We start from the raw sequence: 16,678 nt of genomic DNA on the forward strand, positions 1-16,678 counted from the left end.
TATGTTATTCAATTTGTTTTATCTGTTATTTCCTATTTTAACCCAACTGAAAGTTTTAGTCTCTAACTGAGCTATTCAAAATCTAGTCAAGGGATCTAGATAGGTTTGTGTCAAGACATAGCCCCACCCCCCCCACCCCCCCCCCCCCGACATAAACCCTGTAACCCCTATACAAGGGAACACTAGCGACAATGAGAAAAAATATATCGTAATTAAAAAAAACAATTATACGAAACAAACAGTATTTTATAATTAATTTTTATTTATTTTATTAATTAACATCTGAAACAACAAGAGTTTAATTATTATATATTGTTAGTCGGCACAGAAAACAGCGCAGGCTACATTCTTCACAACACAACGCATTAGCCTACAAATTAATAACGCAGCAGAGGTTCTGTACATTAAAAATGTTTTGGCATTGATGGTACTAGCACCATTTGACCTCATATTCTGGCAAAATCCTATCTATAGAATAAACACAAGAAGTAGTCCGTCAATGGACAGTGTTAATAACGTAGAAGCTGTTTTGAATGTACCACCTATCAACCAGTGCCGAATAGCCTGTAAGACTTTCAGGTTATTGTCCAAAGTTTATAATAAAAATATCTTACTTTATGACTCGGCACCAGAATCAAACAAAAGAAACTTGTTACAGTTAAATGTAGATGAATGTATGTTTCGAGTATGTATCTTAAAAAGGCGATATAAATATAAAATATAGTATGGGTGTGCGCATGCGCTAAGGAAAGGGAGGAGGGAGGTAGATAGAGCGCGAAGCAGATGGCGACGTTTTTTTGCAGTGAAGGTGTTGTACATATGAACTAATAAAATTATGGAAATGATTTTTGTTTTGAGTGTGTGCCATGAAATAGGCAGTAGAAAAGGCCGTGACAAAACTGTTTTCCATCTTTTTTGTCTTCATATTAATTAAATCAAATACATAAATACACGTCTAATAAACACTTCTATATTGCTAAGTTTTGTACTTTTGTTTCATTAGTATTTCCTTACACAATTCTCAAATGGGAGGAGGGGGGGAGGGGGGGTTATTGACGTGGGGCTTAATGTCGAGGGGGGGGGGTTATGTCGTGGGGTTTATTTCTAGGGGATCGATGTCCAGGGGGTTATGGACTAAGTCCGATTAAGATAGATCTGCTTGTCTTCCAATTCCTTAAGTAGGAAGTAGTTAAGATGGCCGCAGTAATAATTTACAGCTTATTCTTCCGGTTCTCTATGCATAGCATCCATATACTTTCTTTTTCAATACTAACAGTTAATAAATCAGAATACATTGGTAAAATTTAATCCATTTTATTTATAAATTTATTTTTTAGAAATAATCGATTTATTGGGCCAAAAAGAAGAGTTTATTTGATCTCGTCATATAAAGGTATGATGTGGCCAGCACTATTCTCAACCTCCATGAATTTCCCCAACGTAATGCTGGTACCCATCAGAGCTGGGTGGACTCAGGGTAGTCCTAAGAAATTAGTGCTAACATCCAGTTAAACACTCTACCATTCAACCACGCCTCCCCATTCATTTATCAATAATTATGTTTCATTAAAATAGAATGATTAATCAGATATGAATGAACAGTTATTGACATCCTATTATTTTTTAAAGTGATTTCAATAGCCTACATATGTCGCATGCTAAACACTAAGTAGTATACTTAATCCTTCGCGTTTTATGACATGTGGGGCTCCCACCCATGCTTAATATCAAATCAAATATTAAATTGTTGCTGCTCGTCCAACAAAAACAGATGAGCAGAATACTTTGAGATTTATCTAGGTCAAGAATAGCTATAATATGAAAGCAATATGTATATGCAATATAGGTCTTCATCTTCCGTTTGATAATTATTAATCTCTAAATAATTGTAAACATTGGATAATTAATTAATGAAATGCCGAAGCTGTAGATGTGAGTCATATACGACATCAAAATAGGCTACACGCACAGCGGAACGTGTTTGGTTTTCATGTTGTAGAGATGATTAAAGTAAAACGTCACATAAAAAAAGTAAAGTTAATTACAGCCAGCTGTTGGAGTAGTCAGCCAACACTTGTATGCAGGAAGGAAATTACGCATAACACGGGGAAGTTAAACTAGCATTAGCTTAGCGTAGATTTAGTAAGATAAAAAAAAACTGTATACACATATGAATCATTAGAGAGAGAGAGAGAGAGAGAGAGAGAGAGAAAGACAGAGAGAGAGAGAGAGACAAAGAGAGAAGATTGTTAAATTAACACAAGTATTCTTGTATATATAAAATTTCCCGCGATAAAGAGATGGGCAGGTTACGAATAAGAAATTGTCTATCCTAATCTTTTTTATACATTCTTTTATAATTGTAGGGTCAGGGCGTTTTCAGGAGCTATAGACATAATTTGAATGTAGGCCTACCATCTATCAACCAGTGCCGAATTATTGTTTATTTTTTTTAATACAACACATTTTTTTTCAACAGAATAGAATCGTGCCGAAAAACGATTAGCTCACCTAATAAACGTAAACAGTGTGAGTATGATGAAGCGGAAAATTAGTGCTTTTTAAAAGAAACAAGTTAATTAAAAAAGTCTAGTGACATTTGTGCGCAATTTCCTTATGTTATCTAAAAATAGCTCTGACGTATAATGTTGGGGTGCGTTCAAGCTAGAAGAACAATCGGTTTGTAGGTGTTTATGTAATTTTAAAATTTGTGACCGAACGAGAGAATATTTTTGAAAACTTTCTTCGGCAATATTGTTCTAAATTATGACAGGAATCGATTGGTACATGTTTCAAGTCGCTAAGTGGTCTGGTTGCCGAGATATGGGCCAAAAACTGCATTTTTTCGAGGTTTTTTGGCTTTTCCGGGAAATACATGAAAGAAACCCGGAATTTTTATGGCCTATGCTCATTCTCGTAACTTGCTTAACATAATTGCTTTGGAACTATTCATCGATATTGCTTCGTTGAGGAGGAGATACGACTTAAAGCCCGGACACACATTCATCCATCCATCCATCCATTCCCAGAAATGACGAGTTAATAAACGCAATTCTCCAGAATGGAAATTGCGCTAAAAATGATTACAATACATTAGTCAGCAACTTAATAGAGTGAGTTTGTGATAATTAATATAACAGTTTATTATTTAATTTATTCAAATAATAGCACTTTTTTGGTCAAATTATTTTCTATTCTTTTACCTAAAGTAAACAATGACATACACAAGAAACGAAGCAAAATTTTATGTTAAATACAAAGAACATTAACTGTTTATATTCATGCTTATCAATGTTGATTTTATTTTATCTGAAAGACACGGCACACGTTTTTTTTTTCTTTTTGCATTTACTATAGTTTTCGACTGAATTAACTGATGACTTGTTTCTAAAAATATTAACACATTACCACATTGTCTTCTTCTGGTGTTAATCTTTTAACTATGATACGAAAATAGATCAGTATGTGCGTATCGGGATGTATATAATGCCGTAATAATTATCTTTAAGATTTTTATTTTTATATGTTATTCAATTTGTTTTATCTGTTATTTCCTATTTTAACCCAACTGAAAGTTTTAGTCTCTAACTGAGCTATTCAAAATCTAGTCAAGGGATCTAGATAGGTTTGTGTCAAGACATAGCCCCCCCCCCCCCACCCCCCCCCCCCCGACATAAACCCTGTAACCCCTATACAAGGGAACACTAGCGACAATGAGAAAAAATATATCGTAATTAAAAAAAACAATTATACGAAACAAACAGTATTTTATAATTAATTTATATTTATTTTATTAATTAACATCTGAAACAAAAAGAGTTTAATTATTATAAATTGTCAGTCGGCACAGAAAACAGCGCAGGCTACATTCTTCACAACACAACGAGTTAACCTACAAATTAATAACGCAGTCGAGGTTCTGTATATTAAAAATGTTTTGGCATTGATGGTACTAGCACCATTTGACCTCACATTCTGGCAAAATCCTATCTATATAATAAACACAAGAAGTAGTCCGTCAATGGACAGTGTAAATAATGTAGAAGCTGTTTTGAATGTACCACCTATCAACCAGTGCCGAGTAGCCTGTAAGACTTTCAGGTTATTGTCTTGAGTTTCAAATAAAAATATCTTACTTTATGACTCGGCACCAGAATCAAACAAAAGAAACTTATAACAGTTAAATGTAGATGAATGTATGTTTCGAGTATGTATCTTAAAAAGGCGATATAAATATAAAATATAGTATGGGTGTGCGCATGCGCTAAGGAAAGGAAGGAGGGAGGTAGATAGAGCGCGAAGCAGATGGCGACGTTTTTTTGCAGTGAAGGTGTTGTACATATGAACTAATAAAATTATGGAAATGATTTTTGTTTTGAGTGTGTGCCATGAAATAGGCAGTAGAAAAGGCCGTGACAAAACTGTTTTCCATCTTTTTTGTCTTCATATTAATTAAATCAAATACATAAATACACGTCTAATAAACACTTCTATATTGCTAAGTTTTGTACTTTTTTTTAATTAGTATTTCCTTACACAATTCTCAAACGGGAGGAGGGGGGGGGGAGGGGGGGTTATTGACGTGGGGCTTAATGTCGAGTGGGGGTTTATGTCGTGGGGTTTATTTCTAGGGGATCGATGTCCAGGGGGTTATGGACTAAGTCCGATTAAGATAGATCTGCTTGTCTTCCAATTCCTTAATTAGGAAGTAGTTAAGATGGCCGCAGTAATAATTTACAGCTTATTCTTCCGGTTCTCTATGCATAGCATCCATATACTTTCTTTTTCAATACTAACAGTTAATAAATCAGAATACATTGGTAAAATTTAATCCATTTTATTTATAAATTTATTTTTTAGAAATAATCGATTTATTGGGCCAAAAAGAAGAGTTTATTTGATCTCGTCATATAAAGGTATGATGTGGCCAGCACTATTCTCAACCTCCATGAATTTCCCCAACGTAATGCTGGTACCCATCAGAGCTGGGTGGACTCAGGGTAGTCCTAAGAAATTAGTGCTAACATCCAGTTAAACACTCTACCATTCAACCACGCCTCCCCATTCATTTATCAATAATTATGTTTCATTAAAATAGAATGATTAATCAGATATGAATGAACAGTTATTGACATCCTATTATTGTTTCAAGTGATTTCAATAGCCTACATATGTCCTTTGCTAAACACTAAGTAGTATACTTAATCCGTGGGTTTTATGGCACGTGGGGCTCCCACCCATGCGTAATATCAAATCAAATATTAAATTGTTGCTGCTCGTCCAACAAAAACAGATGAGCAGAATACTTTGAGATTTATCTAGGTCAAGAATAGCTATAATATGAAAGCAATATGTATATGCAATATAGGTCTTCATCTTCAGTTTGATAATTATTAATCTCTTAATAATTTTAAACATTGGATGATTCATTAATAAAATGCCGAAGCTGCAGATATGAGTCATATACGACATCAAAATAAGCTACACGCCCAGCGGAACGTGTTTGGTTTTCATGTTGTAGAGATGATTAAAGTAAAACGTCACATTAAAAAAGTAAAGTTAATTACAGCCAGCTGTTGGAGTAGTAGTTAGCCAACACTTGTATGCAGGAAGGAGATTACGCATTACAAAGGGAAGTTAAACTAGCATTAGCGTAGGTATATTTAGTTAGATAAAAAAACTGTATACACACATGAATCATTAGAGAGAGAGAGAGAGAGAGAGAGAGAGAGAGAAAGAGAGAATATTGTTAAATGAACACAGGTATTCTAGTAAGCCTATATCTAAAAATTCCCCCGATAAAGAGATAGGCAAGTTAAGAATACGAAATTGTCTACCGTAAACGTTTTTGTACATTTTTTTTTTATAATTGTAGGTTGAGGGCATTTCTAGGAGCTATAGAAATGATTTTATTATTCTTTTTTTTTAACACAACACTTTTTTCAACAAACTAGAATCGTGCCGAAAAACGATTAGTGAGTGTGAGTATGATGAAGCGGAAAATTAGTGGTTTCTAAACGAAACATAGATTACATTTTTGGGAAATCGGAAATCGGTAAAGCACTACTTTCGGTTACCGAAAAATCACCACCAATTGGACAGAAAACATCAAATGAGATCATATACAAAAATATGAAATTTTGTTTTTCCTCACTGAAATAGAGTAATGTACCAATTATGGAAAGGTCACTTTAAATAAAAAGTTCTGCTAGGTAACTGAAGCATTCTACAAAACCCACGGAATCTGATTAAGTACTATTTTCGATTATCAGAAATAGTACTAAAGTCAAAACTTCTACCTAACTTTAATAGTATTTGAGGTATTCGATGGTCAAAATATCGATTTTAATTTTTGATAAGTAGGTCTACAATACATCATTTATATTCCTTATACGATAGACGTGAAGCGGCAAAACTGTTAAATTCCATTTTGTACACGATTACAACTCTATGTTAAGTATACAAGAAAGTAGAAAGCTGTACATAATGTTCCATTCATCGCGCTTACAGCCGCGCAACAGGCTTACCATCTAAAATATTACATTTTAGTTATGAGAAAGTCTAATCAATGAATTACATTTTTTCAAAACCTATTTTAACTTCCGAAACCAACGTCGTGATATTGAATTATTTAGATATGGTACAAATTGTTTTGTATGTATGTTTTGGTTTTAAACTATACATGTATTTTATTTACGTATAAACTATTTTATTGCATAACAAAGAGAAGTCATCATTTCTTTCTGAAAATCTATTTACAAGAAATGAATGCAATGTGTTGGTGATGGAGTAAAGGCCTACCACTTCAAGTGAATTATGTCATCACCCTATCGTTACAGGGAAGTAAATTAGCTTCGCTTAAAATAGAATTGTTAATGAAAACATCACGGCTATGAAGCTATTTTGTGAATTAAAATATTGTTCTCATTCACGAGATTGGTCAGTATTTTAATCTATTAACGGTTCGATAACTTAACTATTGTCGAATTCTCATGTATTAAACGTGAAGGTAACTATTGCTTAATTTTTGCAATCGGTAAGTTATTTAACTTAGGTGACTGTAGTGTAAGTAGCCTATATTGTATTTTTCATTACTCAAGAGGATATTAATGTAAATACAATTAATTACATTAAAATTCCACATTTTCCTATGTTAAAAAATGTTAAATTTTAATGCATCAGAGTTTATTTTATTTATAATTTGTAATGAATTTATAATTAATTTATATGCTAATAATACTTACCTTAATACTATGGTGAATAGTACTTAGAATATATATATATATATATATATATATATATATATATATATATATATATATTGTAAAGGCTTTTGTTTTAATTTACAGTACTGACGTTTAAATTGCAGCTATGAGAAAAGTAGCAGCATTTCTACTTGCGATTTGCAGTTTAATTTACAATGCCGAATCAGGTAACAAATTTTGTGTGTGGGACTATATATGTAAACATTTTTAAACGCTAGTTTTATAGTTTATAAGATTTTTAAAAATTTACTTTTGTTCGATGTTTTGATTTTAACAAATAATCAGCTGTTATTTGAACGGCTTGATGCAGGGGTCTCCAAACTTTTCAGTCCGAGGGCCGCATTAACTATCAAATTTCAGTTCGGGCGCCAGTTAGTTCCAGGCATGTCTTAGATTTTTCTGGGCAAAATTCCTCAGCCATCACCAACAAACGTTTTTTCCGAGGACAAAAAGATCGCCGCGGGCCGTAGTTTGGAGACCCCTGGTTTAATGTATTAACAAAAACAAACACATAAAAGTAAAATACATAGCAGCTGTTAACAATCCTTAGCGAAAGCTTAAAAATTCCTTCCGTAGGCCTACACCTAACTAGGTCTATTCATTTATCGTTTACCCACAACGTCTACACAATATATGTACTCATAAACACTCGTGGCACGACATAAAAATATTCCTACAAATGTAGACAGTTGAAATCAATCACCAGTTGTTATAAAAAAAGGTAAAATTTACATGGTTAGCGTTAGCTTTTTATGCAATCATTCTAAATATATATAGCTGTTAGGTTTTTTAACGTATTAACTTTATGTTGGTAATCTTACATTTGATATTCGAAAATTGTAGACAACGCGTGGTTTGGCTCGAGATTACAGTACAAATGTCACTGTACTAACGCGCAATGTAACACAGACGGGAACTGTATGTCCGGCTCTAAGTGTGAGCGTGGATGGTTTGGTCCGTCTTGTCAATACAGTAGGTAGCTTTTTTTTCCTCATTAATTATAGTATTATTTTTAAAAATACATATAGAATATGAAATGCGTTGTTTAATTTCTAAATAAAAAAAATTTAAATTTTAAAATATATATATACAACTGAAGGAGATCTAGCTACGGGGAAAAATCTAGGAGGTGTAGACACGATAACAGATGGAGATGATTCAACTTGTATGAATACACGATCCCGTGTATTTGACTTGACGCTGGACCACGCTAATGAAATAACTTGGATTAGAATTGTTACCCGAACCCCAGGCGAGTGATTTGTGACTGAACGCTTTTTAAAAATTTTTGTCAATTAAATAAATTATGTACAGATGAAACTTATACATGGCGTACCATTACTATAACATTTTGATTTTTTTAATTTTGATTTGCTAGATGCTACAACGTAACGTGTAATTTATTTATAAAAAATCACAGGTCATGAGCATGCTTTGACAGCAATGTTTAAAGGAGTTTCCGATTACAATTTCAATATTCAGTGCAAAGATCCTGTTGAATACATAAACCAGACAACAACAGATATTATATGCAGAAATCAGCAGGTGGTTAGAGGTGTCCGAATACAGTTTAAGGCCGATACTACCCTGTGTTCTATTTACGTGAGTGGAGGTATGTTGATGTTAGCAGTGGCACTTTAAGAAGTTTAAATTTCTCAACATGCTGGTATAATGTAATCTAAACTAATCTAATTTAAACCGGATATATATATATATATATATATATATATATATATATATATATATATATATATATATATATATATATATATATATATATTATACAAAAATAAATCTTGATCCCAATCATCATAGTATCAGGAACTGAAAATTCATTGGCCAATTATATTACATTATATGGTTTATCTATATGTAAAAAGCAATGTATGTGTGTCTGTCTGTCTATCTATCTGTTTGTCTTTTTTGCATCGCTACACCTTTCATCCCATCGCCATGAAACTTTAAGAAGTTGCTGACATTTCTCCTGGAAAGGCTACTACGAAAACAAAATTTCTATGAATCCTGCTTAGCTCGTAAGGGTTATTTCTATATTCAGCGTTAAAACTTCAACAGCCGCCGGTGCCCCGTCTATTGCGTGATCCCAAACGCCCAGGGCTCCCCTGATAGCATTATGGCGCCTTCGCTCGTTTGTTTTTTAAGGCTATACATTATGACACGATGGACAGCAATAATCGTTGACTATATCTAATCAGGCGCGTCCTCCGGCGCCCCTGCAGGGTGAAGTTTGGCAACCTGGGCTTTCCCGTGAGTGCAATGGCACCTACGTTACTTCTAAACAGCGCGATAGACTATGCATAAGATGGGGTTTTAGAGACTTCACTAAAAATAATCAGGTGCGTCCAATTTTGCAACGTGCGCTATTCAGTGAGCACGCCTACGTTAGTTTTACGTATCGCTCTAAAATATTGACAAGGTGCCGTATGCGGCGCCCGTGCGGTAGTTTAATCGTGGGCTAACGAGAGTGCCCTCTACATCATCAACACTTAGGCTGTGATTGATTAACGGTGAAATTACCGTGAGTGATTAATGTACACTCAAGGTTTTCACCCATGGCGAGCTGTGCTTCAGTGTAGGTAAACCCAAGCCCCGACAAAAACGATCCAAGAAATATAGTGTAGGAGTTGATTACATTTAAGTGATATTTAAATGACTCAATTTTAGATAAAAAGGTCACGCGTCTAAGAATATAGAATTGATAAAGCATTGCTTAAGTTCTCCTAATATATTTTGTCAGATTTTATTTGTCTTTTATGCATTACTACACCTTTCATCCGATCGCCATAAACTTTGGAAAGTTGTTTAAAGTACTCATGTGAAGGTTTCTGTGAAACACTTTTTTTTTAAAATTTCGCACGGGCGGCGTCCCGGCAATGTGCAATTAAGCGCCCCTGACTATCCTGTGAGCGCTATGGCGCCCACGTTCGTTTTAAACAGCGCGATATACTAGGGGGCATTATAGTCGTTCACTAAACTGAATCAGGCGCGTCCGCCGACGACCCTGTAGGTTGCGATTTGCCACGGTCTATCCTCGGACTTTTTTCTATCCTCGCGGATAATATACTTTGAATAGACCAATGTAAATCTAGAACATAGTCACAGTTATTCATTTAACATGCCGTTCTCCAATTATCAAACATTTTTTATTGATGATGAACATTAATGTCACCGTCTAAGTATTAAAACACTTGTACGTCTGCAGGAAGAAATGTAGCACTTAAGCAAAACGCTACCCAATCCAGTGATTACGACATATATTACGCTAGTAAAGCTGTAGACGGCAACACTGACAGTAATTTTCAAAGAAGCGAAACCTGCACTCATACGAAAGAGAACGACCAAGGATTGTGGAGGCTAAAATTTGATCGTCCAAAAATAATCTCCCAATTTATACTTTACAACAGAGGTGGAGTATTATAAAATATATGATTAAATATAACAACGGATATCTAAAAGAGTTACAAAAATAAAAATTAATTAATTACTGTTTTTTATATATATATATATATATATATATATATATATATATATATATATATATATATATATATATATATATATATATATATATATCTTTAAACTTTTATTTTATTTTAATCGAAGAAGGTAATTATTGACCACTTTTCCCAGTATAGGATTTTGTTCTACTCAAAGTTAAACAAAATAAAAAACAAAACTAAAACAAATACTCTTAAAAAAAAAATTAAAACTATTTAGGGGGGGGGGGGCATAAACATATTTTAAATATTCAGTGACTATTGCGTCTAAGCGATAATCTGAATAATGCGTTCTGATACGTAGTCGCAGGTTCTGCTTTGTTTTTCGCTTTATGTTCATAACTCATCATAAAAATTACACATTCCAGTTTTTAAAAAAGCTGGATTTATCTCTCCAAATAATTCTTGTATATTTCTTTATAATTCGCACACAATTAAAGTAAACAATATGTGCATAATTGAGTGGAAACCTAGTACTTTATAAAAGAAACTTTGATTAGTTTTAATTTTTAAGAGTTTAAGGATGCCTTTACATCTAATTAAGTCGCATTTTATGTCACAGTGCAATGTAATTGAGTCTTGATCCACTTAAAAAGTTTTTTTGACCATAGGGGGTTTGACCATAGGGGGTTTGACCATAGGGGGTTTGACCATAGGGGGTTTGACCACAGCGGAGCTTTGACCATAGGGGGTTTGACCATAGGGGGTTTGACCATAGGGGGTTTGACCATAGGGGGTTTGACCATAGGGGGTTTGACCATAGGGGGTTTGACCACAGGGGCTTTGACCACAGAGGGGCTTTGACCATAGAGAGGAGGGGTTAACCATAATATATAGATTTTAAAATAGATATTATAAATTGTTATTTGATTTAAAGTTGTGATACAATTAATACGATTTTATACATGTTTCCTCGGAGTCCATTAATAGAAATTAACGTACTAAAAAGAGTCAAGAACGATATTTTAGTCTCTACGCCTGGTACTACGCCTCATAGAATTTATTTTAAATGTAAATGGAACATAAATAATTCGACATATAACAAGTTTCACAAATAAATAATGTAGATGTACTTGAAAATACATAAATAGAAAGGATAACAAACGATAAAAAAAACATGCCAACAGTTTAGTCAAAGAAGTAATAATTGTAAGGTTTAGATGACTTGTATTTATATATGATGAATTAACATATTATTATATCCTGCCGCAATTTAAAGTATAATTACACAACATTTAAAATAAATCGCTTGTGATCAAACACCTGTTGACAAACCACCTGTGATCAATGACCCTCTGCTGCAAAAACACCTGTGGTGAAACCCCCTATTGTCAAACCCCCTATGGTCAAAGCTCCGTTATGGTCAAAGCCCCACTGTGGTCAAACCCCTTATGGTCAAACCCTCTATGGTCAAAGCACCTGTGGTCAAAGGTCCGCGCACCTTTTGGAGAAATCGTAAATGTCTAATGTTCCACTTTTGGTCATCGTAAATCAGGTTCAATCAATATAATCAAGAGAATAGCAACTCACACCTATGTACAAAATTTCGTTGACCTAAATGAAACTGTAATAATGTTATGTGTATTTTAGAAACCGAAAATAGAGGAAAGTATCATCTTCAGAAAAAGGGAATCACTCAAAATCTGAGAGTAATACAAGTATAAATTCATAAATAAATTTTTAAAAAATCCTAACTAAAACTGTACTGAAGGTATCGTGTTCCCAGAAAAAAAGTACCACTTCGGTGTATCATAAATTGTTAAAACTTTAAGAAAAGTAAGCTTCCAATTAAAATATTTAAAATTGTGTCGATCTAAATTAAAAGGTACTCAACGTAGAGCTTTTTAAGTAAACAGAAATAGAGTAAGCACCACTTCCGTTTCAACAAACCTCTTAAAAGTTGTTAGATGACTAAAAATAAAACATAATACTTATATTTGAAAGTTAGTAAACGTAACTGTAACGGTACTTGAGTTATTTCTTTTACATCAATACACACATTTCAAACTGAGTAAGAGTGAGAGAAAGAGAGAGGGAGGGAAGAAAGTGGGGGGGGGGGGGGGCAGGTAGACGAACAGCATTGAAAAGTTAGTTTTTTTATTCTCCTACGGAAGGTTATAAAACGTCAACATAGGTCAAGACGTCAAATTAGGCTTTTGAATAAGACTTTATATTACTTATACAATGGGGAGGGGTAGAACGGTGAAAACTGTCCAAATCTCATTTACTTTTCTCCACGATCTGAATACTTTCTCTACATTCTTTATATTGAAATTTAAAAAAAAGTGTTTCTCTTGAATAAAGCGTTCACACTACCTTAAATATATTTTTTTAATGTAAATCATATATTTATAAAATGCTAATACAGTGATATGTTTTTAGACAGCTCGCAGTTTCGGCTAAATGGCTTTGATCTTTCGACATACAACGTTGATGAAATGTTAATAAGTAAATACATTGAGGACAAAAAACGAAATAGTTCAATGTATTATGTTTTAAATAACAATCATTCAACCCCAGTATATTCTGTAGAGGTGAAAGTGGCGGATATCCTCACGCTGTGTGAAATCGAAATATATGGCGGTATGTATTATTAAAAGCTTCTTTTTAGCTTGCTACCTCTGTGTTTTTGTCTTTTGTCTTAGTCATGGATCGAAATTGGCGAGCAAGTTTTCGACAACTTCTAACAGACTTATTTCTCTGAAACTTGACATGTTTTCTTTTAAAACAACTACTTTATTATAGCACGAGTCACAATTTGAACAAGATTTAGCAACATTATAACATGTGTAATGAAGAGGGAGTGATCTCACTAAACTTTCTCGTATATTCGTATATTTCCACTTCGTATATGACACTTTTAGTGCGATCAGGCTATAGTTATAATTTCATTCATTTTTTGTAATTCTTTTATTTTTTAAATAGAATAAATAAAGTAGAAAAAAAAGAATAGCGCACCCAAATGAACGTAAACTATATTGAGCGAATAATTAGTACTTTATAAAATAAACTATGATTAATTTTTAAAAAAGTTTACTTAATGTCTACAAATAAAGAATGCAAACTTTTGAAGTTATTTAGAACTTTGGTCAATACGGTAAAAGAAATTGAGTTCATCTTTTTCTGTGACCACTGCACATGATGGGTTAGTATGATCATCAGTTTGCTCATAGGCCTTATTTTCGCTAAACCTGAGTCAGATACAAATAAGAAATGGATGTCCTTCGGATTTGAGAACGAATAAAAAATTAATATACTTTCATATATAAAGTCATATTTATTGTGATTTAATCATTAATACGTCATTTAAAGACATATACAAACTTGAATTATCAAAAATATTATGATGCTATAAAATTGTATTAAATCAAATTGATTTTAATTATAACTTACCGATGTTTTTTTTTTAATTGTTGCGGGAATCAGATACTAAAATAAATTACTAGTGTTGCAATTTTAATAATTTGCTTTGCTCAAATAGCAGAAATCTTTTTTAACACTTATTATTAAACGTGTTTTAAACAAGTAGCTTTGTCTTTCTACTAGACCTAAACCTTCCGATAATACTAATTGGGATGTAGCATTTTTTAAATGTAAAAATTTTAAGTCAAATGACCATAATTCTTATAGAGCTAGCTTGTATTCTGTTACTTTGTTTGCATGGTGTTAAAGATATAAAAGCTCTGCGAATAGTCAAACCGTAATTTTATACATATTTTTCTGTTGCAGCTAAAAAGATGAAACAGTTTGTGTGGGTTTTTTTTCTAATTATGGGCGGAACAATATTTTCTAATTGAATAACATTTGTTATAGTTTTGAATGATGTAAAGTTTACAATATTTAAATTTGAAATACCTATCTAGATTGCAAACCGCATACATTTGGATTAGACTGCATTCAAAATTGTTCAAGTAACTGTAGGAATTCTGAATGCCACACAGCCAATGGTTATTGCTTTTCTTGCAATAATGGTTATACGGGAACCGATTGCTCAACTCGTAAGTAGTTTTAGTTACAAACACGCGTTTCTTTTAAGATATTTAAATTGGAGTTCATTGTTGTATATTTACAGAAAATCATTTATTTTATCCATATTATTGCATTATTGCATAAAAGCTGGTAATAGTAAAGCGTTTTTCATTGCATTATTTTTGGAAACAGAAATCACGACAATTTTTTACAGTGTTTCGTGAAATTTAACGTAGCTAATTAATAATTATTTAACATTTATTTGATAGGTGTCGGCGTGGTCGAGTCAGTATTCTATACTAGTCGGTAAATCGCATGTATTTAATCGTTTGTCGGGGGTCGCCGTGGTTGAGTCGGTAAAGATCATGCTTGCTAAACCGAAAATTCTCGAGTTCGAACCCTCGGGCAGATGAGGCTCATTAGTTGGGAACAGCCACTCTTCTAGGAAAGACAACTCCAAAATCCAACGACTGCTGCCTTGTAGTTTGTTCTCGGTTGGACAAAGACTATGGAAGCAAATCCAAAAAGAAAAGCAGGCTGAAATCGGAATAAATGGCCTCAATGGCGCATAACCAGTTGACACGTATCCTTAATTGTCATGGAGGCGTGGTCGAGTCGGCAAAAGCTCATGGTTGATAAATTCGAATAAGTCTCGAGTTCAAACCCTCTAGCAGATAAGGCTTGATCCCTTCCAACACTACACATTAAGAACGAAGAGGAAGAAGAACGTAGCTATTTTATGCAAGCTTAAGATGATATGCGCATAAAAAATTCACCAAATTTCGTCATAATGTGTTTATTTCACCTTTGGATACATTGTCCATTTTTGTATTAAGAAAAAAAATTACGTTAATAAGATTTTTGTATATTGTGTTTACAATACAATTGTTATAATCCATTAATAAAAAAATAGTTTTTGTCCAATTTTACAAGCTATCTACGAAAAGTTAAGTATCCGTCATAGTATTGTATTTGAAATCATTGGGTATCTGGATTTCTCATGTATTTGATAATCGAATTTTCCATCATCTCGGCAAGCTGTGTAGGCCTACATACAATGGGGTGCAATAAGCGTCACAGAAATGGAAAATATTTGTTACCTACGTTTCGCTACTTGTTGCTGTTTTTTCTGATTTCGCAGTTTTTTAACACTAAAAAGCCTACTACTTTTTATTATTTATAAACAATAGCCACCATATTTTCAGTAATTGTTTCTCATACTAAAAATTAACTTTTTTTACATGGGAAATGTGATGGCTTTCATTTTAATAAGTTTGGTAATTTAATAATTTTGAAATTTTTGCACACAAACAAAAATGGTGCAATTTTTCAGACCTTGTAGAATTTTGACTATCAACAAGTTGTTGCGATAAAAGTTTTCATATATATACTGGAATATAAGCCGTGTAAATGTGATTGCTATTAGTGCATTAAAAAAAGCCTTAGCGTTTTTAAATGTACCAAAAATTTAAAAATTGGCGTTTTTTTTTCGGATTACGTAATTAGTTCAACCATTTTGTTTTGCTGTTTAATACTTACTTACATGTGCTAAACATGGTAAAAGTTTTCAAAAGGTTTTAGATTTTAAATTGTAAAAAGTAGAAAATATAATGAGCATATCCGCTTAACATATTTTAGCCTGCATAGGCAACACGACATTAATTTATCAAGCTTAAGAGCATTATTGCATAAAGCAATTTAATGCATAACCATTTTAGTCACTACAATGAGGCGTTGTTCTTTTAAAGGCTTTTTATTTAGCTTCTTAAGTATGTTTGTATGTGTGTGGCTCGCAAATTTTGGAAGCTTAAGTTAATCCACCTCACATTGTCCGCATGCGCTGAATATTGGCACAGTGGTAGATCTTGGGTGACAATACCTGTATATTGAATTTTGTTTTACTAATTAAATGGAAAATTGGCCCTTAGA

At 33.1% G+C, this 16,678-nt stretch overlaps 2 protein-coding genes across 2 annotated transcripts in view; both read left to right on the forward strand.

Annotated features, from left to right (window-relative positions):
- Window positions 1-8,404: 8,404 nt before the first annotated feature.
- On the forward strand, window positions 8,405-10,577 carry LOC131951610 (uncharacterized; the record flags this gene model as incomplete). Its single annotated transcript, XM_059313942.1, has 3 exons — window positions 8,405-8,517; window positions 8,686-8,877; window positions 10,486-10,577. Coding segments are annotated over exons 1-3 (369 nt in total), but the record flags the coding sequence as incomplete, so codon positions are not given.
- A 22-nt stretch (window positions 10,578-10,599) lies between these two features.
- The window catches only part of LOC131951611 (uncharacterized), a 35,182-nt gene continuing 29,103 nt past the window's right edge, over window positions 10,600-16,678 (forward strand). Inside the window, exons 1-3 of the mRNA XM_059313943.1 lie at window positions 10,600-10,689; window positions 13,163-13,363; window positions 14,644-14,778. Of these exons, the coding sequence (XP_059169926.1) occupies window positions 13,219-13,363; window positions 14,644-14,778 (280 nt within the window). The 5' untranslated portion in view covers window positions 10,600-10,689; window positions 13,163-13,218. The remainder of the gene's footprint in view (window positions 10,690-13,162; window positions 13,364-14,643; window positions 14,779-16,678) is intronic.

The sequence above is a fragment of the Physella acuta genome, unplaced genomic scaffold (assembly GCF_028476545.2).
Source record: "Physella acuta isolate Inbredline_101_S28 unplaced genomic scaffold, ASM2847654v3 ptg000816l, whole genome shotgun sequence".
NCBI classification, from domain to species: Eukaryota; Metazoa; Mollusca; class Gastropoda; family Physidae; genus Physella; species Physella acuta.